The 23,160-nt window shown below is 42.0% G+C and overlaps 1 protein-coding gene across 6 annotated transcripts in view; it reads right to left on the bottom strand.

Moving 5' to 3' along the window:
• The window catches only part of OSBPL5 (oxysterol binding protein like 5), a 142,108-nt gene that overhangs the window by 54,262 nt on the left and 64,686 nt on the right, over positions 1–23,160 (bottom strand). For 4 of the 6 annotated variants that reach the window (XM_074842300.1, XM_074842302.1, XM_074842301.1 and 1 more), the window contains exons 2-3: positions 12,324–12,480; positions 6,156–6,229 (exon numbers count right to left, since the gene is read on the bottom strand). In XM_074842300.1, the coding sequence (XP_074698401.1) occupies positions 6,156–6,229; positions 12,324–12,459 (210 nt within the window). In that variant the 5' untranslated portion in view covers positions 12,460–12,480. Of the gene's footprint in view, positions 1–5,070; positions 5,134–6,155; positions 6,230–12,323; positions 12,481–12,809; positions 13,107–23,160 lie in introns of those variants that run through there. The other 2 variants (XM_074842304.1, XM_074842298.1) reach the window with 2 other exon arrangements.

The following is a 23,160-nucleotide window of genomic DNA, read 5'->3' as shown; positions in this document are numbered from 1 at the left end:
GCCAAAAACTTTTACCAGGGTGTGCAGCAGCACTTGCAGGGATAGGAAAATGTTGTCCCTCTTCAGTTCTGTAACCAGCTCTGTCCTTTCCAGGACTGAGTGATGACCTTGTCACCTGATGACAGGCTGTACTGTACTCAGAGATTTTTATCCCACTTAAGTCTCTGTTCCCTTTCATCTCAGTCATGTAGCTCTGGAGATCCACTGCTAATTGTTAGCAGTTATCACAATACCCTTACACTTCTGCTAGGCTCTGTAAGAGAGCATACAGAGTCCTCACAATAGTGCAATTCTGATCCAGTGCCTTTTTGGTGACTTCATATCCAAGAGGAACCAAATAATTTCACAGAAAAACAGCCTGTGATCGACTGGTGTGGGGGATGCCAGCCCATCAGTATGCCCTGCCTTGGGTAACAGCAAGAGGAAGATCCTGTTATTTATCACAAATAATCCTCGATGTACAGGATGAACACAAAAAATGTGTAACGAGAGACAAATAGACAGAATTGTTCCAAATCAGAAACATTTAAATAAAGTTATTCTCAAGCTGTGGTCTGCATGTTAACAGTAGTGACAGCTTACAAGCTGCTCTTTTTTCTTATTTGCATCCAAGTGAGAGAAAGATGAAATCAGATGGGAATTTGAAGGCAGAACAAAAGTAGCTGGGGTCGTAAGTTATGTTTCACAAAAGCAAAAATAGGCATCACATGGGAGACACGTCCTTGCTCACGTTGTAGTTTCTCCAGTATCTTTTCCACATATAATTGCTACAGATCTGTATCACTTCAGAAGTAAAAGAAATTAAACAAAAGTTCCTGAAGTAGTATAAACATTATGGAGAAGCTGGGTTTAACATTAGAAGTGAAGAGATTCTTGTTACTGATGTGAATATTCACAGATACCTCGAGCGCATTTAAAAATTTTGTTTTCAATTTACTATAAGCAGTTCTTTTTAAAAACTTTTTTATTTTGTTGTGAATTAATAGTTCATCCTAAGCACAGTAGTGTCAGTGAAACGACTCTTACAGACAAACAAGCTTTGCATTAGGAAAGATTAACCTTCAATTAATATGCTTCTTTACAGCAAGTTGAATAATCTTCACCTAAAACTTTCTAGTTTTCAAAAAAAAATAAAATCCCTCTTATTTCAGTAGTGTTACAAAGACACCACAACTGTGTTTACAACACTGAAATAACGCAATGATTTGCACAGACTGAAAAGCCTGTACAAATAAACAGCTGACATAACAGCGATATCTGGGGGAAATAATTGGTGAAATTCAGTTATCCAAGCAACTCCAAATATCAAGTTATAATACTGTTTAGTGGAATGCTTTGCGCCATTATGCCAGACTATAGTAAATAAAGAAAAAGTCACAGACCTCATGGGATTTCTATTTGATCATTTAAGTGTGCCTTTCATGGAAAGAATGTTCTGCAAGTTTAGAATATTTAGAGAACATTTTAGGTGAGATGGGAAGTTGCACACTGAGAAAGATGCTGTTTCACATGACTGATACAGTTGTAGTGCTAAGCAGAAATCTGAAGCAAAGCTTTGCTTTTTCCTCTAAGCTATAGGCACAGCTTTTGATCCTAGGCTGAATTTAAACAAACGAAGAAAGTGAGTGATGAAAACCAATTGGACTTTCAGTTTAAAATATGCTTTCCTAAATTGTTTAATAAATCATTTCAATTTTAGCACCTCTGTAGCACCTCATTTCCCCCATCAGAAACACCAGAGTAAATAATCACGATCACCAGTGACCCAAGGTGACATGATAGGACTGCTGTGGCTTACCCAAAATTATCAACTTTGAGACTTCATTTCTGTAAGCGAACAGTTACTACTGTCTACGTTTTCCTCTGTGAGGCACCTGGGAGTTTCAGGGCTTGTATGCACCTACACAAGTTAGGGATGATCAATGTTTCCTACCTCTCAGTGCAAAATCCCACCCCTCTTCTATGCAATTTTCCCAGAATACTCCAGGCTGCATCTCTGCTCACTTGAAACCAGCTCCAAAGCTCTCTGTGGACAACAGTGATTACCCTAAAATGCTGCACATGGAATTGAAGAAGCAAGGTGTACCTGAGCCAGTGCACAGGAACTGAGTGTAAGGCTTGATAGAGACAACTAGCTCCAAAATAATTCCATCCACAACACTGACAGCATTAAGTACGGCAATGAAAAGCCAGCAAGGGTCCAGTTAAGCGTAACACCACCTAGAAGGGCCAGGTTCTCCTATAAAGCTGTACTTAGCACACACAGGGAATGTTTCACTCCTGAGCCTCTCCAAGGTGATTCCTGCAACATCTGGATCTCTCAGACAACCAATTCTTCAGGTTTTGGCTAAGGGAGAACAGAGGGAAAGAAAGGTACCCTTGTAGGTTGCCAGAGTCGTGAATGATCTTTTAAGATAGTCCGAAGTGTAACCATGGTTGGAATTAACTCAGAGGTTAAGAGCATGATGCATGGATCTAGAAGGATGAGCTTCAGACAGCATGGGTGTTGTAGCTTAAACCTCAAGTGATCAGTATGAGCTGTTTCAAACTACTTTGCAGCTAAAATAAATTTCTCGCAGCCACTTCGATTCGTATTTCAGATTACAAGCCACACAATAAAGACTTGAACAATTCAGGCATGTTGAAAAACTCATTCACTATGAACAAAGCAATCTACGCTTTGCACTCCCAATACGTCATATAACTGTGCACGCAACAGCCACACTCCTACAATGTGATAATTTTAGACTTTGTTGTGGCATTAGAGGGGAACTGAAAAGAGTGAAGTATCACTGAGCACCAGCTTCAAGATTTTTCTGACTATCCCTTAAAATACACTTCAAAACTTTGTGGGCTCTGCATGCATATCAAGAAATCCCAGCTGCTCTCCAGCCAGTAGACTAAATAGGTAAGCATAGAAAGGGAAGAACGAGAAAATGCAACACTGCATTCTGCAATAAAAGGTACCTTAAAGGACACTTTAAGGCATATGAGGCATAGAATGAGAGAAAGGCATCTCTTGTCTCTATCAGGCACATGCTAACTGTACTACCTGGCTGCAGAGACGAGCTTCAGGCTTAGAGACAGTTCTGTGATACTTTCATACCCCACTATAAGCACTGGTCCCAGAAAACAAGGCTAAGGGCTCTTAAAAAGAGAGAAACTAATATGAGAAACAATCCAAAATAAATAAGCAAATAATATTTTTTTTGTCCCTTGAAAAAGGATATGAAAGCCTCCACTTAAAAAACTAAATAGGAGAAATTATGCTGCAGGAAAGATAGCAACGTAATATGTAGCTGAACTATGCCTTAAATTTGTTTTAATAAAATTTGGGGCGAGAATTCACAACTGAAATCAGAAATATATATTGCTAAGAGCTGCACAAATACACTGAAAGCAAATGTTCCGGCATCAAATACTTTACTGTCTCTGCAGATAGGACAGTCAGGATGTGTTCACACCTCAGACAGACTAACAGTCCATCTATGAGCCCAGGGTGGTGTGGTTGCAGTTAAAAGGCTTCATAGCTCACAAGGTCACAGATTTTATAGGTTTTTATGAGATACTCTGCTTGGTGCCCGCTAACCTAGGAAACCTGCAGCCTGCCCCATCATCCAGTGTGGATATGGCCTGAGTGAACGAAATGTAGAACTGTTTCCACTTCACCGATGACGATGTGAAATAGAAACGCAATTAATCTGCCTGGGGAAATGCAAGGACTCCAAGTCAGAGCTGGGAATTCAAGGTCACCTAAGCCCCAGTCCAGGGATCAAATCACTCGACTGGATTTCCTTCCCTTCTCATTACTGGGTGAAAAGAGTCGATGCGGCGTGGTACATCAAAGTAGTGATGCTGAAGCAACACTGGTCTCCAACAAGGTTTGTTATATCCACGGTGCCAAAAGAAGGCTAAGTATTCATTCTTCTGTTACCTAGAATATTTACTTTTGAATCCATTAATTAAACCTGCACACCCTACAGTTTGGTTTCTAAAAATTATTTCCCCCCTGCTATCAGGAATCTAAACACGACCCAATTAGCACACACTCTTTCCTTTGGTTCAAGTAGGTGGAATCACTATTTATTTTTAAACTGAACTGTGACAGATCCCTACTGACAGTTCTGGACAACTGACAGTAAGGTTCCATTTAGAGCCTTAGAGCTGAGTGGACATTAAAGATGAAATATTAAGCACACTGACTACCAGTTTGCCTGAATTTATTAAGGTAAAAGACATTTCACAATAGGGACTCCCTACTGTCACTGACACTGCAAAGCACGACAGAAGAAAAGTTACTTGGCTGGAGAAGAACAAGGTAGTGTGTAACACAGCAAGGTGAAGCAGAGTGAAGTGAGAATGACAGGCACTACAGGACAGGTCCAGTGAGACGGAAAGTCTCTGAATCAAACATCTCAGCAGAACATTCAGGCAGGAAAGAAAAACCTAGCTCTGGCCCATTCAGTAGCCAAAGTAATTGCCTGCAACACTGTAAACGAGTAGGCAAGTTGAAGTTTGATGTTTCGGGGTCCTCGTATCTGTTTTATCCACTGGTGTTTTGCAGCAATTTTGACTATTGTAAAACCAGTCTTGGGTTGGTGAAAGCAAAGCCTGTGTCCAGGTTCAGAACCCCATTTGTTCCGAATCACAAATCTGATGTTTTGTGCTGTGCACCTTCTCTTATCTCTCCTTATCAACTGCTCTTGACCCACCAATGCCTTCCAGATGCACAAAAAGCATGGCAGAAATCTAGGTGGGCACCCAAATCTTCCAAGGGTGCTTCAAAGGTTCAAAAACACACCTGTAGGAGACTAAATAGCAAGGCAAGCCCTGAGGCTGGGAAAACACAGCTGAGCTATGCTCTCACCCAGATACCTCTCATTCTTACTCTTGCGTTCATCTTGCATCTCAGAAATCAAACTCCTTTTTGGACATTATTTCAGTGCTCTGAGTTGTTCTGTCCAGAAAAAGTCTTTCTTCTTCACATTCCTAAGTCATTTAGAATTTAACACCACTCCTTGTAAGGCATGCAAAACATCTGGCTTTAAAACAAAGCCCTGACGCAGTTACCTGGTCCTTGGGCTTCTCCACTGCCAGGACAAGTGGGAGGCTGGGTTTCCGTGAGGAACCCACCTGGAAAAGTAAAACTAAGGTTGGTTTGCAGCTTGCCAGGTTCCAGCGATAGCAGAGGACATGTACACAAGCCCTTGCTGCATACTCCCAAAGCTCCTCTCATCACCATCTCCTGTGCTGACCTCTGCCAGGGCATCTCTGCAAAATGACCTGCAAGCTCCAGGCAAGCACAGCCAAAGGTATTTGAAGATGCAGAACCTAATTCCATGTATTATAACAAATCACTTGTCTGCAGCTGCTTCCTTCGTGTTATATTTTCATTTCAGCTGGTGTAATTTGCATTTTATAGCTTCATAGTTGAATAAATTTAGATAAAAATTTATTAACAGGCCTTGCTTCTATTTCTAGTTACCCTCCAGAAACATGTTAGGGAGCTGCAGCCAAAAAAGTCTGCTCATGAATCTCAAAGCCAGATCCAATTTATAAGGTTGATTCCATCTCTACAGGCACTCAGTAACTCTAGATGTAGAGCCAGGTTTTGAACACCCGGATCCAGAGCCTTTAGATCCAGTTTTAACTCTCCATAGCAGGCTGGATGGAAACATTGTGCTCAGAAAATGTTGGTTAGTTTGCGTTCCTCTTCTATTACACCAATTCCCAGAACTCTTTCCCTGGATCTAGACTCACAGTTTCGGATGCTATGCACTACCCTAAATAATTCAGACTTCTCTTCCAAAACAATTAAGGTTTATGATTGCCTTGCTGATCAGGAACAGCAGGAGACACCTCTGCTGACAAAAATCAACCTTTCAACTGGAATTATTCATATCTACACTGCCAAATGAGGCCCAAATAAACAGGGTCCTTCTGTGGTAGGTGCTATCAAGTCAGAGGAAAGTGTGGGCTTCTCTGTCATCCCAACCCTTCAAAAACACTAAATTTTCTTTCTCTCAAAACATGCACACACAGTTCCTGCAGGAACAGAGGGAGAGCTTTCTCTAAAAAAAGAGAGTAAGACTGATTAACAACAGCCTGAGAAGAAATGAAAGCAAGATTAAGGATAGATCCCCAACCCACAGTACCTTACTAATGGAGTTTGGAGTCTGTGGTGTCTCATCCTTCAGTGCTGACGGGCTGTTTCCTTCCACATCTTTTCCTGCAACAAACAAATGTGATTCAAACTGAGAAATTCTGTGCAAAACTGTGGCAATTCATGGCCTTAGAAGGGCTACTGCTAACAGCAAGCAAGAGAAGCTGTCACGAGCAGAAGCAGGCACACCAGGATCACAGAGAAGGATCTTGCAGAGCTTGAAATAGCCTGGATCCACATGCTTGGGCTATGCAACAAGTACTGCTTAAAAGCTAGGTCTCAAAACGTGGTGGTGAACCAACATGATGGTTGCAAAGTCCAGTATACAAAGGCTGGAAAAAAATAGAAATAAGGTTGCTTATGCATCCTTAATCAGCTCCCTTCTGTGTCTGCAGTATGATGCAGTCTTTAACTACATTACCACAGTCTGTTCTCTTCTTATATACCCCATGCCTCATTCAATGCAAATAATAAAGGGAATTCAGTTAATAAGCAGCTATTCAATACATCATCCTTGTTGGTCAGTATCTGGCAACTATACATAGATGCACTTGATAGCACGCTTTGTTTGACAAATAATAACCATTATCATAAAACGTTACAGAAGACAGAACAGCATCTAGGCGTAATTAGTAAATCAAAATTAAAAAACCCTGCAGAAGATCAATGTCTTCTGACCAAGTTATTTGTTAAAATAAGAAACATTTTCTATTAACAAGTAGCATTTATGAACACTACAACATTTTCCAATCATTGCAGAGATATATTTCCACTACCCAAATATACTAAACTTGCAGTACATTATACACATTATCTACTAGTATGAGTGTGCGTAGTCCTAGTCCAAGGAATAAAATGCAATGATAAATTTTGTTCTTTTTGCCAACTGTAATCACGTCCCTACAGTAAAAGAAAGCACAGAGCTTCTATTAAAAAAATCCAAAACATAGCATCTGATGAGACCATCCTTTTAGTGCCAAGACAGTCATTGTTATCCAACTGTAATACAGTTTTCTTCTCAAAATTGTCAGCAATCAGAGCTTCAGAATACTGGACACAGCAAAGAATTGAGACAGTGAAATATAATCCCTTTGTAGCACACTGCAAACATGGGAACTGTTAAAAATGTTTTTAAACATTGTGTGAGCCAGTCTTGGAAACATCATCAAATCCAAAACCAGCAAGGGAAAATCCTGATTCTCCTGAAGTCAGCAGAAGTTGTCACAGATGTGTCGGAAGTCATAAGGTCTCCTGGAGTTTTCAGAGTAGCAGTTTAAGAAGCCAAGCACTATTAGAAAAGCCAGCCACAGAAGCTTACTAAAAAATAAATATCCTCACGGCCATGTTCTGCACTTCCATCACGGGACATGTGAGAAAACAAGCACGTCTCATTATAACCAGAACTGCAACTGTGCTACAGGGTTTCACTGGTGAAGAGACAGGAGAAAAACCATGCCCTTTTTATAGGCACTAACAAGCAGTTTGATGTATCAACTCTGAAATTTAAGAAAAGGCTTTGTGGGACAACTGTCCTAGAAGGTGTTCAACTTCCCACACGGTGACTAAGGGTGGTGGGGGTTTCAGATGTGTTTCTCACCCCATGGCACAGTGCTGGTCTGTGCCACGTGCACGGAGCCACACTGACGCAGAAAGCAAACACTCCCAAACCCAGGAGAAGAGGGACAGCACGTGTGTTGCTCATGTGGGGAACTGAAGCAGAGGAAGGACCTATGCAGTCACACAGAAAGGCGGTGCAACAACAGGGAACCTATATCTTAACCTAGTTTCTTAACTGTCACTCCTCTCCTTGAAACACTGAGCCCTAAATAACGCACTCAGAAACCTAACGTCCACGGGCAAGAGAAAATCCCAAGTGGCCGGATACTTGACAGTCCCTTTGTGCTACCATGACAAGTGGGATGGCCATAAGCACTTCTGTGCATGGATTAGGACCTGTATCTCTGCACTTTTTCTTTCTCTGATGGTGTTTTCCTCTCTATAGCCCCTGCTCTCCCTGACAGAGGCAGAGGAGGTTGGAATAAGCTCACAAAGCCATGTAGCTGCTGCACTTGTTTCCCATGAAGAGTTTTTTCTGCACATGTATGGGAAAGTAACACGTGGTCTAAAAGTTCAAGTGAAGTTAACAGGAATCAGCTGCAGCCTGCTCCAAGGGAATGGCGTCTATTAGTGTAACAGAATTCACATCCATTCTTTATTATGTGCCATTTCTTAAAGAAAGCTTAACTCCAAGCTGGTATCCATATAAGAAGCCTGGATGTGAGAGATTTCTGCCTTCTCTCAGTAATACAGTTAAAAGGGTTTGCACCTGACCAATGAGATTTTCACTGTTTCTGAGGCTCTGGACCATCCTGCTGACAGAGTATTATGAAAAATGGGAACATGCAACTGTTCACTCTTATCATATCATTTACAAAGATTCATAAGATATGTTTATGGAGCAGCATGTACTGCTTTCTTATGCCAAACTCATTAAGCCTATTGGCATTTGTGAGGGAAAGGCTGTTTTTCAGAGGAGAGCTATCTTTGCTGTCTGTCTCAAGCAGACTTGCTGCAGCCATGTGGAAGGAGACAGCCAGCCCTTGTTTGGAAAGTAAACTTCACTGAAATGATGTGCAAGTTTCTTCAAAAACCTGCACACATAGTTAAAGTGCACAGAAAGCCCAAAAGCAAAAGTGCCACCCACAGCACAACAGACATAGCTCCCTTGAGAAAATAAATAGGAAACCACATAAAAACATAAAAGAAGCTAAATATTAACTGGCTATAGAAGGTGAAGTTCTTATCTTCCTGATCAAGAAAATATAATGCCCACAACAGAAATAGAGCTGAATCTCTCCTGACTTAAAGTGCTGGCTGCTAGCAGGGCATGCAAAGAAGGGCCCTCCGCAAAGCAGCCCAAAAATTTTTGCACCAAAAAATGAAAAAGATTTTGGGAAGGCAATCAGTGGTGATTATGGAAAGAGACTTCACCACATTGTGAAGAAAACTGGCAACACTCCAGTCATGCGGTTGCAGAGTAGAATTACTGATACTTTCTTTTATCCCATTACTGTCATGCACAGGAAAATAAATATTTAGTTCCTTTCCAGAACAGTAATTATTCCTTTTCTTTGGTTTTCTGTTGGGCATCAATCCTACAGGTGCATTTGCCTTTTCCCTTTATAAAGAATGATACAGCAAGCATGAATCATCAATGGTAATGAAAGCAAAATTTCTGGGTTATTGAGGAATTTATGATTAGCTCCACACAGCATAAAGTATTATTTTATAGGCTTTCTGATAAAGTATCTGGATAACTACAAGAGAAAATACAGGCTCTGATGTGTAGCAAAACTAGTGCAAATAAAGCCCGTTACTGCTGTAAATACCAGCCACATGGCCCAATGTGTACACCAGACTGAAATGTAGTTCAATGTATCTATCACAGTGAAATTCCCATATTCATGAAAGGAATGCAGATAAGCTAATCTAAATTTTTATTTAAAGACTCTGTGTGATCTTGCAGCCTAGTCAAAAAGAGACTCTAAAAGTTCTTTTAGCTACTCTCCCAATAAATTTCCTACCCTCTGAAAGAGAAAATAGAGAAAGATTGTCTCTCCTTATTGCTAAGTGAAAGACAGACACGGGCAAGGAACATGAATTCATATCTCTAGTTTTGTGAACTTCCTATTAAAAAAATGCCTTCCTCAAATTTCTTTTAGTTACCAGAATCATTAGCATTTTTGTATGCAAGCAAGAGGCAAAAAGTCCGAAGTGCTATTTCAGATAGTGTCCTCTGCATTTCCCGTATGTTTCCTTTAAAAAAAATCCCCTTGCTGAACTGAATCTTCATATCTTGCCTGAGGTGTAAAGTCTGTTGCTCCCTTCTCACTGAATTATTTACTTGCACACCGTTGTTGTTGGAGGGCTAATGCTCGGTGGTGATGCTGTGAGACCTGCAGCTCCAGCCACCTCATAACCCACCAACTTCCTGGCAGGAAATCACTGGGCTTTGCTGCCCACAGCACCCACCCAACACAATCAGCCCAGTGCCCTCCTGAAGAAAAACCTGCTGGGGTCAGGCAGCAAAACACAGACCACTGGAAAAGCCTCAAGAACTGCAAGTTCATGTAAAACAATAGAGAAAAATGGGGGACAGAGAAATACTGGATGCAGCTTACAGATGTAGACCTGTGGCTTATCTATGGTGATAGCAGCATCCCTCAGAGGGATGGGAGAAGGTGAGGGGAAGCACATGAGGCTCGGAGGAAAACGAGGCAGAAGCAGCAGCAAAGTAGTGAAAGGAGAGCCACCACGGGAAATGGGAACTGAACATGTAGAACGACAGTTACTTCTTACGGGAAATGTGAGGAAAACAAAGAGAGAAGGCAGCTCTGTGGGGATCAGGAAAGAAATGAAAGGAGTGAAAAAAAAAAAAAGGATAGACAAAAACCCAGACTCTCTGCAAGAAATCCCCTGGCTGAAGCAGTAACTTCTGTTTGTTTAAAAGAGCTATTCTCTCCTTTACAAACTCCTTGGCCTACGCTCTTCCTTTGTAATACAGAGGGCTACCACCCTCACTGATGCCAGTGCTGGAAGCTACTTGGGAGAACTGTGCAGCAAAACAAAAGCTCCAGCATGGCTCAAGGCACTTGCCCTGCTGAGCCTAGCAAAGGCTGTTTGGTCTGGCTGCCAGCAGGGATCAAGAAGAAACAAGGTGGTGGGAGAAGCTGAGGAACAGCCAAACTCTTCCAGCTACCTCCTCCACACTGAAACCCTCAACTTTCCCTGGTTTCTGAAAGATTACAGCACTGGAATACCTCTGTGAGGAAGTCAGTAACTTTTTTAACACTGAAAATGCTGCTAAGAAGAATGGGCAAACTCTAAGCTATGGCTCTCCATCTCCCTGAAGCAAGGAGCAGTGAGTACAGCCTGAAAAATCATCCCTTCAGCTCCCAAGGACAGCAGAAGTGAAACAGCTATTTACTTACCTCACATTTGTACTGACTGTATTTATGGGCAACTAGCTGTTCAGAAGTCCCTACAGGTTTGAAATGTACAAGATTTTAGGTGTCCCATTTTAAGTTGTTTTCAATTTGATTACCAAAAGGTTGTCGAAGCTTTCAGTCACCTCAGTGGCAGTCAGGATTAGTCAGCTCCGCTAAAAATAAGCTCCCCATTGCCTTGAAGCAGACACCCACAAATAGAAACACCTGCAAAATCAGAGGCCCTTGAAACCTTTGCACTTAAAGACAATTAGCTCAGGAAACCCAGAGCTGGTTTTGCTCTACATCTGCAAAACCCAGAGAGTCTGTCAGGTGTTACATCTATATGAACACTGAAACCTTTTGACAGATGCTATGTTCTTTCTCTGGATATCAGTGTTTTGAGAGCTCATGAAGGTGCTGTGAGGTTTGATTATTTAGCACTGACATGGCAGCTGCAAATGACAGCTCTACAAACTTGTGACTGGTCCCTGAAGCACTTGTTTACAGACTGGAACGGAAGCATTGTTTGCAGACTGCAATCAAGGAAAGACTTGAATGTTTATTGTGGGCAACAAATTCTGAAACAATAAAATGAGCTCTATTTCCTTCAGAAAGGGTGCTAGGAAATTCAAAGCAGAAATGATGTAAAGAGAACACTTAAAGCCAGTCTGCCATTCACTGCAACCTGTCAAGATTCCTGGTACTTGTAGTGCTTGTAGATATTTACAGAACATTAACCACAGAAAGTCTGCTCTTGTAATATTTATCCTGGACTCTAAATCTGAACAGGGAAACCTGCCATTAAACGTCTGCAAATGGGGCCAGTAAATCTTATGAGTTCGACGCTTAGGGTGAAACACATCAAGTGTGTCGAAGTGGAAGTGCCCGAAAACACTAGGCATTTTTTAAATGTGAGGCCATGCAGTGTTCAAACAGTTATGAACCCCAACTCTGATGCCCTCCACTTCCCACTTAACGCCATGGCAATGAAAGACAACAGCATCATGAAAGCACCACTGTCTAGGATCCAGTAATACCTGTGTTGCAGCAGCTTCTCTCTCTCTTCTACATTAACTTCTTCCTCTTTGCTTCCTGACAGCATGCTCAAGTATCTACTTGCAGTCAAGCACCTGAGACACACTACTTTCTGCACTGACACACCAGAAACCAACCTGGGCTGAGCGGGTAGATGTCATTGTCGGCCCCGAAGAACAGATTGCGTGTCAGCTTGCGAGGATCAACCTTCTGAGGGGTGGATGAGGCTGGACAGAGGGAGAACCTGCGACGAAGAAAGTTCTCCTCCTTCATGGCATGAGCTGTGGGGGTTTTCTGAAAAAGAAAGATAGAAATAACAGTTCATTTCAAGACACAGGAAATCAAAGTTTCACACCCAGATGACTCTGCTGCTTCAAAGCCGCCTAATCCTATGTAGCGTGCCAGATCTTTTTATAGAGTGCCAGAAGGCTATGCAGGGGAAAAAAAAAAAAAAAGAAGTGATATTAGTTTGAAGCTACAATTACTGATTTGCTGACTCCCAGTATTTGCAGACTGCAGGGAAGCAGGACACTGCTCCTTGGTGAATCCAGGCAGTGTAACACCCTCCTACCTACAATGATCTATCTAGAATAATAGCTAGAATAGAATAATAGAATAATTACCAGGTCTATCCAGTACATAGAGGCTAAAATAAATTAACTTTTTTTTTTTTTTAAGGTTTTGGAGTCTCTTTCATAAATATAACTCCATTGGTGTCAGCAGAGTTACACCATCTCCACAGAAATCAATCTAAGCTGCATGGAGAAGACCAGCTGCATTGGCTGCAGAGAGCAGCAAGCAGTGATAATGTCCGTGTCACTCCTGCCCTTATTTCCAATTACAGCACATATAAATAATTTCAGTTTTCTTTAAAATGGCATTTAGAACAGCCTTGCAGTTTGATCAATAAGATAAACCTTGATGCTCTGTGAGGCTAAAGAACTGCATTTGTCTCCCAAAAAGCTTCCCTGCATCCCTGCAGAAGAGCCTGGTGGTACTGTGCTCTTTACCACCACTTGGCTAACACATTAGAGTATACTGGCTGGAATTAAAGGTTTCTTTTATACCCATCCAACAAGCAGTTCTTTCTTACCCATTACAAACAGATATTATGACTGTCTCCTTCCTGAGTTACAAGCTTTATTCTCTTCCCATGTGCAGCCAGAGGTAGGGCTCTTGCTAGCAGTAAGAAGCATTAACCCAGCCTTTGGGTGGGCATTACAGATCACAAACTCTGCTGCTTCTCCAGAGGACAGTTATTGTGGTAAAGAAAAACCCTTTTGGATGGTACACATTTCCTTAAAAGAGCCTCCAAGTTTTCCCATCTCTTTTAGGCTACTGGGAAAGCAAAGGGGAAAAAGTTGCCCAGAGTTGCAATGCTGTTTGGGAGGGCAGGACCAGCATGCATGTAGGGTGACCTGTGTGGCACTAGGTGGAAAATGGGCCGAACATCCTGCCCTGCTCTTCCTGCTCCCAGTACCATCCCAGTGCTTGCGCTGGCCCAAATGACCCAATTTAATGGGGAACCTTCAGTGGCCTCTTGGAGCTCAACCTTCCCTGCTGAGACACCGCATGCGGAGATGCCATGAACATGTCCCACTGTGAGAAACTCCCCTCCTGTGTTTTATCTGAGCTCTGTCCCTCCACCTGCCCTGCTAATCCCTGTAGATCCTCAAGTCCTCAGTCCCAATGTTTCAGGTTTTGCAATTTTTTACTAATTTATTTACACAGCAGGCTGCATCAAATTTATAAACTAACCGCGATTTACAAGGCAAGAGAGAATCTGCTCCTCCTTTTCTGCAAGAGATGGCCTCAGTGCCCAAGAGCTTAATTTGATCTAAACCAGCCAGGACTCCAACAATGAGCATGGCTTATCCAAACCACTTTGAGGAGCAGGTCTTTCTGAAGTCAGCTCACCATGCTGGGAGGGTGAGCCAACAGATGTGAGGGTCTGTAACATCTAAAAAGGGGCTAATGGCTAGCAGCTGGGGCTAGCCTGAAAATGGGACTCCCCCAGGCCATGCAGCTGCAATCTGAAGGGGATGCATGTCCCCTGATGGGCCCGTGTCATCCGCAGAGGGTGAATTAAGGTCTGTGCAGTCCTCTGATGACACAACATTCCCTAAAAGCCCTATGTGTTACCCTGTTCCCCCCTGTGAGGTGGCTTTAAGACACTACAGATTCAGCAGCAGCATTTCACTACAATCACTTCACACAACTCTCAGTGCAAGGCTTTGTATCTTAGCACCAGGACACTGCACACTGGATGGGGCTGCCATGGACCGACCCCTCACACAAGGCTGTGTTTCAGGCTGATGATGTGTGATGACAGCAGGGTGAAATAAGGTGGCTGTAGCACCTTCCACTCACTGCTGCTCTGCCTCCTGTCAATTCAACTGCTCATTAAAACCGCCCTGCAAACCATACGTCCAGGCTCAAAAAGTCCCCACATTCCCATTGCAGCCAATGGCATCTCCAAAGGAGCAGGCAATTTAGCTACCTAACATTTAGCAATGTAAATAACCCTTTTTTTGCACAGATACTCTTGATTGCATACAGCTGGGTGAGGAGAAGATGTAAAATTAAAGCTAACTTTAAAAAAAGAGAGGAGGAAAATGCAGCTAGTTATGTGTCTGAAAGCAAAATATTTAAAAATAATCCAGGTCTAAATAGCTGGGTTTGGAATGTTAACACTGAGCTATTTTCTGCCCTTGTTCCCAGAAAGGCCATCTCAACTCTCTGCCTCTGGAACTGCTTGTAAGTGGCTCAGAGCAAAAGCAGATCCATGGGATATTCTCCCCAAAAAGCAGTGACTGGCAAGGCTGAGCTGATCGTGGAGGAAGGCGTTCAGAAATCCCAGGTCCACCCAGTGGAAAGCAGGCTGGGGAACAAGTTACAAACGTAAAACTGATGTCTATCCAGCTCTTACGCCCTGTTCTTGTGGTGGAGACTCTTCCTGACAGGGTAACAAAAAGGCCACATTCAGCATCATTTTGTCTCACCAATACTGTAAGCCATGCCAGTGGAGAACTGCCAGCCAGCTCACACTGATGTCAGTGGCAAAACCCCTCCAGACACCAGAGCGAGAGCAGGCTGTATGCCAAGTTGGACATACCAGACCCCAATTTCTTTCAACTGCTGCTATATTTACTATGCAGAGAGACCGACGCTTCAATATTTCCCTCACCTATTATTTCACTTTATTCAACCATGGGATAACTAACAGAATTATTGTATTGATGCTCTCTCATTCCCACACTTATTTAAGCCATGGGCTTGCAGCAAGAAATCTGGATGCCTTCTTTAACTGGGAACAGCCATTGGGCAATAACAAAGGAAAAATATTTTCCTCAAGTCAGTGATTTGCTCTGGCTCTTCTCTTACATCTCTTAATACAAACTTGTGGCAGCAGTTCATCTCTTTTTGACCAGAAAGATCAATTTGAGTAAGTTCCTCTTAACTGGGTCCTTTTTGACAGAAGACCTCCAGTGACCGAAGCTCCCTGAGAAGCAGCAGTGGCAATGTGTCCGTCTGTCAGCCACACACACACAACCACGCAACACGCTGTGACACCAACATCCCGACCTGTTTTTCAAAGATCATCTAACATTATTACCAGCTATTACCAAGCATCAGTGAATCCAACATAAGCCACAAATCCATCAGAATAAGTCATTAGCTCACTCAGAGAGCTGCTTGTTCTATCTGTCCATAAGGGTTGCCCTGCCCAAGCTGGCTCCAAATTACATAAAGCTTGTGGGAGTTGCAGTTGCTGAACAGTAGATGCCAGGGGCAATTTTCCAAAGGGATGTAACAAGAGGGTGGGAGGTGTGCTCAGTGTTTTTCACAACAGGGCTCTTTAGACACCTAAATAATCCAGCCTCTGCCCAAAATCACCTGTGTGAGATAGAAGGTTGTGAAGGGTTCCAAGAATATAGCCTTGTACTAAATCTACTTTTGACCGTTAATGTATGATTATCTGGAAAACATACAAAATTCACCGGTGATGAAGTATCTGATAAGAAATAAGCAACCATAGAAGATACACGAGTGCATGAGTGCTACATGAGACATGAGTGCTTTTGAGCCTCAAATCCTTCATGGCTGATTTGAAGACAACACTGTTGTTCTGAAACCCAAATCTAATTCTAAATCAGTATTTTGGAGGTTGCTTCACGGTATGGCAGATGCTTCATGGAAACCAGTTCTTGTGGGGGCTTGGGGAATATAGAGAAGGTAAAAATCAAAATTGGGCCTGAATTGCAGAAGGCCAAAACCTGCCATTATGTTACCAAACCACTTACATAACACAATGCAACAAATTTCAACCACTGTTCCTGCGTTCCCTCCAAATCCAGCAGATGAGATGGAGAATTACCCTAGAAAGACATTATGTCTTGATTTGAAGATGCCAACTGATGCAGGATCCATAAACTCTCTTAGGAAGCTAACCTCATCGCGAAAAATCTTCACTGTAGCTCTTGCACGAATTTATCTGGGGGTTAGTTTTGGCAGATTAAAGCACACTGAAGTTTGCAGCTCAGGTCATTTCTGCCCTTCTGTTCTGTGCTCTTGATCATAAAAATGAAGGAAAGGTAATACAGAGAGTATTACAGAGCCACTAAACACAGTATTTTTCAGGATTACCCCTTTTGTGTTGACAGCTCTCTAAGCAGTAATGGGCTATTAAATGTGGGCTGTTCGCTAGAGCTTAAATAGAAATAAATAATTCAGCAGCAAGAAAGAAACTTCTTGCTAACCCTGTCTTTGAGACCACTTTATCTTTTAAAAATGAAAAATATAGTAGATTAAAATTCTGCGTCAAATCCCCATGAAACACAGGACAATGAAAGTGGTGAACTTAACAGGGTGCAATCGCCTAATGGGACTTTCACTCCCAGGCAGCTTCAAGAACCGCTGACAAAAGAGCAATGGCGCAAGAATAAAAGTTATTTTATCAGCAAACCTCGTGGCTGCCATTAAAGCAAATGGGAACAGCCAGCGCTCTCCTTTTCTGGCACTGGACCCATTTGGGGTTCAGGCAGCGACTAATGCATTTACAGATGCTCAGTGTGGGTGCAGAGATGCCTTTCACATGGCTCATCTGCTTTTTGGGCCTTTTGTGCTTGCTGGGAAGCTACTGGCAGCTTTCAGCATCGGCCTCGAGGCTTTTGGGGATGGAATTTTCCTGGCTCCATCTTTAAATTTTGCAGTTTCTGATATATAATTACCACACAACTAAACACTGTACAGATAATATGCTGCCCCTACCCTCCGCAAACTGGTGGGTAGGTTGGTTTGCTTACTCTCATTTCCAGCATTTTAAAATAGATTGGAAAAATGCACATCTCTATAAATAGTTAATTAGGGGGGTTGTATAGTCAAGAAGGCTGTGCTAGTTGGGGGGGCTCTTAATTTATTCAAAGCTTGTTTCAAACAACCTTCTCTTTTTCTGGTCACTAAATATTTCCCAGAAATCAAATTAAACCATATTTTGTATTCACAGCAGTCATTCACTCCAGAATCTCCATCAATAAGGAAAATTAAATCTAAAGATACTGACATTTCCTGATTCAATTAACCCTGAGGAGGTAAAAATTTCATGAATGAAAAGAGAAGGCAAATTGTTAGCAGATACATTTCTAGCAATTACAGCCCTAAGTATTCACAAGGAAAAACAGCTGCACAGATCCTCAACAAGGGTAAATTATTAGTTCAGTGGTGCACTGGTGATTTACAACAGCTGAAGAACTACAATCAATTCAGAAAGTCTGTGAAATCTGTTTCTGGAAGCTATTCCTAAAATACCTATTTATAAGATAGGTAATTGGACAACCAATCCCCTACTAACAGTTAAATAAAACTTGATACAGTGAAAAGTGCCTGCACAGGCAATTTTCTTCTCTACCTAACACCCATGGGTTTTGGTTAGGGATATGGCAAAACACACATATTGCAGCTGACACTGAATGTTTTGGGCTGTCATGCTGTTAGCTGGAACCTAAACCAATGAGGCTTCACAATAAGTGTCAGCTATTCCCCAGAGTTATTGGGGTCAGCTATTTCTCTGTGGTGCTGGCAAGGGGACCTTTCCTCACCAGTGGTGGTCCCCAGTATGTTCCTCCTAGACCATGTCCTGCTCTGCTGCATCTTAAACCAGCCCCAGCAGCTCAGTAGAGCCCCACTCTTTCAATCCTTCACATGCTCCAGATGAATACATAGAAATACTGGTACTGCAGGAGTGCTCTGATTTTAAGGCCTGCCATACCCTCTGCTGCATGCCATATTACTCAGCTTGATGATCGGTCCAGGCTGGAAAAAAATCAAATAACGCGGGTTGCTGAAGACACGCATCTGCAACAAAGGAACCACATTACGGAAAGCTAAAGCTACAGACTGCTTTATTAAGATTATATGCAACAGGAAGGATTTCTCTCAGCTGCTTTGGCAAGCTCAGGAGTGTGGCTAGTTCATCCCTACAACCTAACTCGAAACTCACATGCCCTGTAGAGTCCTCAAAGCTGCCTCTCTTGTGCTGTTTTTGTGGAAGTTGCCTGCCACAGCCACCCCCAGCAATCTGCTCTTGCTCTGAGAACAGAACAACCACCTCTTTCTATCGCCTTCTGCTTCTTTGCCTGCCTTTTCCTGCACTGGGCAGTGAAAATTATGTAGTAATCAGGAGACAAAACTATTTCCTCCCTTAATTCTCTGTAAAATGTCTTGATTAATGTTTCCTTTGTGTACACCAGAACATTTGCAGCTTTAGGCACACCAGCAGCATTTACACGCATAATCTTCTCACAACTAATCTCTCTCTGCAGTGAGCATTACCTACAAAGACCACAAACAGAACAACTACAGGCAAAACCAGGCACCGAGTGCCCATGCTAAGAAAAAAACATCCCAGATTATTCGTTCGGGGGACCCCTATTTAACTTGGGACTAAGAAATTTAAAATGCAGATTCACAAAGGGCAAAACATTTTTATTTGACATGTAGGAAAACCTCATCTTCAGAATCATCTCTGGTTTGGACAAACATCTCCTGTGAGCAAACACCAGCCTATCACTAAAGCCATGTTGTGTTTGGGAAAAGGATCACTGCAACCTTATGGCTTAGAAATGGGCATTTCGATAAGTATTAAATACACAATTCTCATGTGGTTTTTTGGTCTTAAAACACTTGCAATTTACTCTTTAAACATTGTGCTAGTGATTTCTTCTGACTAAGAATATCGAGTGGGTCATTGAAATGAATGCTTAATGATTTTTACATCCACCTCCTCTGCCCTTTAAACTGTAAATTGATTGTTATGCAGAAGGCTATTAATTTAACAAAGCATATTAAATTTCCCACTAGCACTGAGGAGCTTCTCCTGACTTAGCAATTTCACTGGTCTTTCCCCTTGCTAACTACATAGATCATACCTCACTTGCTGTAATTACAACTAGTACATCAACATTAATTACTTCCCCGGTAACAACAGATGCATGCAGAATTGAAGGTTTTCCCCACACTACCAGAAGGATGAGAAAGTCCCCAGCACTCAGTGAAAGACAGGAGCAAGCACCTTTCCTACCAACTTTTGTCTTAGTCCCTTATTTTATTTTTGGTAAATCCTTTAGGCCCTGATTTCTGAAGGCATCTCTACTGAGTAAAGCTCATGCAAACGTATTTTATTGAAGCACCAATCTATGCAGAAAGGTAAGGTGTTTTCTTTGAATTCTCTTCAGCCCTTTAATCCCATGTTCTAATATATTCAACTGAAGATGACCAAAAGGTAAATCACATCTGTTAAGCAAACATTAAGCATCTGAATGCTTAACCATCTTACTGAATTTTTATTTAGTTGACCATTATTTATTACTGATATCTCTAGTCAGCGTTCTTTTAAGCAGGAAAACAAACTCAAAATGCAGATCAGCAAAGACTCCCCACCAAAACATAATGTACAACCAAGCACATGTGCAATGTATAGGAAGAAATGTGCCATCAGAGACCACAATTGATCTCCTGATGCAGTTTTCGTAACACACTAGCCAAGAAATTCCAGTAAGGATCCACTTGGAAACAAATTCAGGAACCAGATCTCTGCCTCTAAATTTCTGTTTATCTAGAAATATTTATATACTTCTTTAAATTAAAGTTTCATATAGATGACATAAAGATTGATGTGGCTATCACAGCTGCTGCTCAGCAGTGACCTCAAGAGGCTGGTGGAGATATATTTACATCAAAAAAGGTACAAACACAATTCAGGCACACATACATGAATTATCTTTGAGCTAGCTAGCTGGAATAGGGCTAATGGCATGGGCTGCAGTAGTAAGGCATGCAAGGCAGGCTAGACATTATATCTGAGAAATCAGGCAAGAACCCCATGGCCAGATCATTCTGACATCCTTGCTGATGTCTGCTACTGAGCAAGCTTGTCCAAGTGTTCAGATAAGCAGATACAAGCCACCATCACACCTCACTTGCAATACAGACGACCCTTGAATCCCTGCTGCTTGTGCTGAAGTGTGGGCACAGCTCCTGACCAGCCCGCAGTGGTTTGGCAGCACATGCCCGAGCCAAAAGGCAGCACTCCCTCTGACTTCAGGGTGTGATGCTCAGGCACAGAGACACAGTGTGAGGTTAGGCACTAAGAAAAGTGTTAAAAGCTTTGTGCTAATTAAGGAAATAAGCACTCAGTTATAAATTTCAAAATAAATATTAGACCCAAAGGTAAAAACATTGGACATGAGACTCAGAAAATCTCTACCTGAAAACCAGATTTGAAGTGCTCTGCTTCCTTTTTATTGTGGTTATTGATAGCCCATCCACCAGTGACATTTTTTGTTTAAGGCACACAGTGTCTCTAAGCCTGAGCATTTCAAGGAGCAAGTCTCAGAGTCCCATGAACAGTATTAATGAGTTGCATAATGGTAAACCACATCCACCTTTGACACATTGAGCTTTCCAGTAACTACCCATAACTCAGTATACTACTTGGGGAACAGATATCCTACAGCCCCCCATGCCCTTGAATTTCTATGCATGCTAATTGTTAGTAATACCCTCCAATGACCTCCCACAGAATCCTTTTAAACTGTAGCTGACTTCCTAAGAGAACAGCTTTTTAGTAACTCAGTTTTTCTAGTGGTACCTTAGGGGCTAGGGACCCCAGGCTGTGGTAAGGGTCACTGTTGTGGTTTAAACCACGGCTGGGATAGAGCTAAGTATTCTTCTCATTCCAAAACCCAGCACTATTCTAGCTACTAAGAAGAAAAACTAGCCCTATCCAAGCCAAAACCAGGACAGTTGCCCTGATGGAGTCACGGTGACAGGCCTTGGGAAGAGGGAGCCTGGCCCCACATGGCACCTGCCATCCCACTGCCCGCAGGAGGGCTCCAATGAGCACGGCCCTTTGCAGGGCGTGACCAGATTTGGGATAAGCTCAGGGTGGTGAAGGAAATATGGCATCAGGTACACAGAAACATTAATGAGAAATTCACTTAGTTACTCTAGCTAAAGCTATTGGAGATTTAAAGCCATGACAAGAACACATTGCTTTGGACAGGCGTGCAGTTACGTCATTTGCAAGCAAGCCACATCTTCAAGGTCAATTCTTGCCTTGATATTTTTCTTTAAAAAGAATGTATTAAAGAGAATCATTACAGCCTCATACCACTATCTAAATCACATAATGAGATCATATTCCCTTTTAATGGAAGGATCCTACTTCAAGCTTTAATGACATTTAAAAAAAAAACCCAGGCAACTGCAAGCCTCACTGATGGCTTTCTATGATATCCACCTCTGCCTTTATATAATTAAATCCAGAAAAGATTGTGCCTTGGGGCTACACTCCCACCACACAATTACTAGGAAATACCAAGCTAATTTTAATACCTGTTTTCATGCTTGATAGTGTCCTCCTGACATTATTCCCTTGTTTGTGAAATATTGGCCCCTTATAACAAAGTAAAACAAAATCAGACTTCTGTCTCGAGTCCTGTTGAGCCATTTTCAGACTCAGGCTCAAAAGGGAACTTCAACACAGCAGTAAGGCAAAGGTAATGTCAGGAAAGGATGTTTACAAACCATCTAACAAGAGATAAATCAAGTGCTGTTTAATTTCCCAAAGATTTTCCAGAATCAGTTCCAGACTATTTATGTCATGAGCATCCACTGTCCCAAACACATGCTCACAAAGAATGAAATGGACAGTCCTAAATGCCAAGAATTTTAGATTAAAAGTATATTTCTACCTTGACATCCTGTATAAGCACAAACTATATTTCTACCCAATGGTTCTGACCCCAAGCCCATTAAATTATACCTGACCTGGCTCATCTGCTTCTGAAGAACAGCTAAGTGATGGAGAAATGACCACATACCACGGTGCTCCAATCATGCTGAATTTTCTGCTCCTCTACTTCCTTGTTTCTCCTGTCAGATTCAGACAGGCTCTATAAACTTTAGAAGCCTTCACAAGGAGGGCTGAATAAACAAAACCAAATAAATTTTAAGGAAGTGCATCTATTTTTTAAAAGATCCTTATATGCCCCTCTTTAGCTTTTCAGACTTTTGGGTGCTATAGTATTACCAAGATCTGCTGTACAGTGGTTTAAATTTAGCATCCACCTATACTTCCTCTGATACTGCCACTCTCCCTGAAATTCTACAGGAAATTAATATACTGTGGTTTTTTGCATAAACTTCACTGTTTCTCAGAAACAAGAGCATGAAGCTCTTCCTTCAACAATAGTTAAAAGATGGCACTGCAGTTATTTTGGTCCTAGATTTTTAATTAAAAATCTCTGTGGGAGGAAGGAAACTAGACAACCCACAAAGAGCATTTAGGGTGGAATTTATGCTGTGTTAAATGTGCCCAAAGGACTCAAACCACGCACAGGCTGATGCAGCATGCACAACGAAACTCACTCTCAGCCTCAGTTCTCAAGCTCAAAACCTTTCCATGCCTACCTC

The sequence above is a fragment of the Strix aluco genome, chromosome 16, assembly GCF_031877795.1.
Source record: "Strix aluco isolate bStrAlu1 chromosome 16, bStrAlu1.hap1, whole genome shotgun sequence".
NCBI lineage: Eukaryota > Metazoa > Chordata > Aves > Strigiformes > Strigidae > Strix > Strix aluco.
This window is presented reverse-complemented; position numbering and strand designations above follow the sequence as displayed.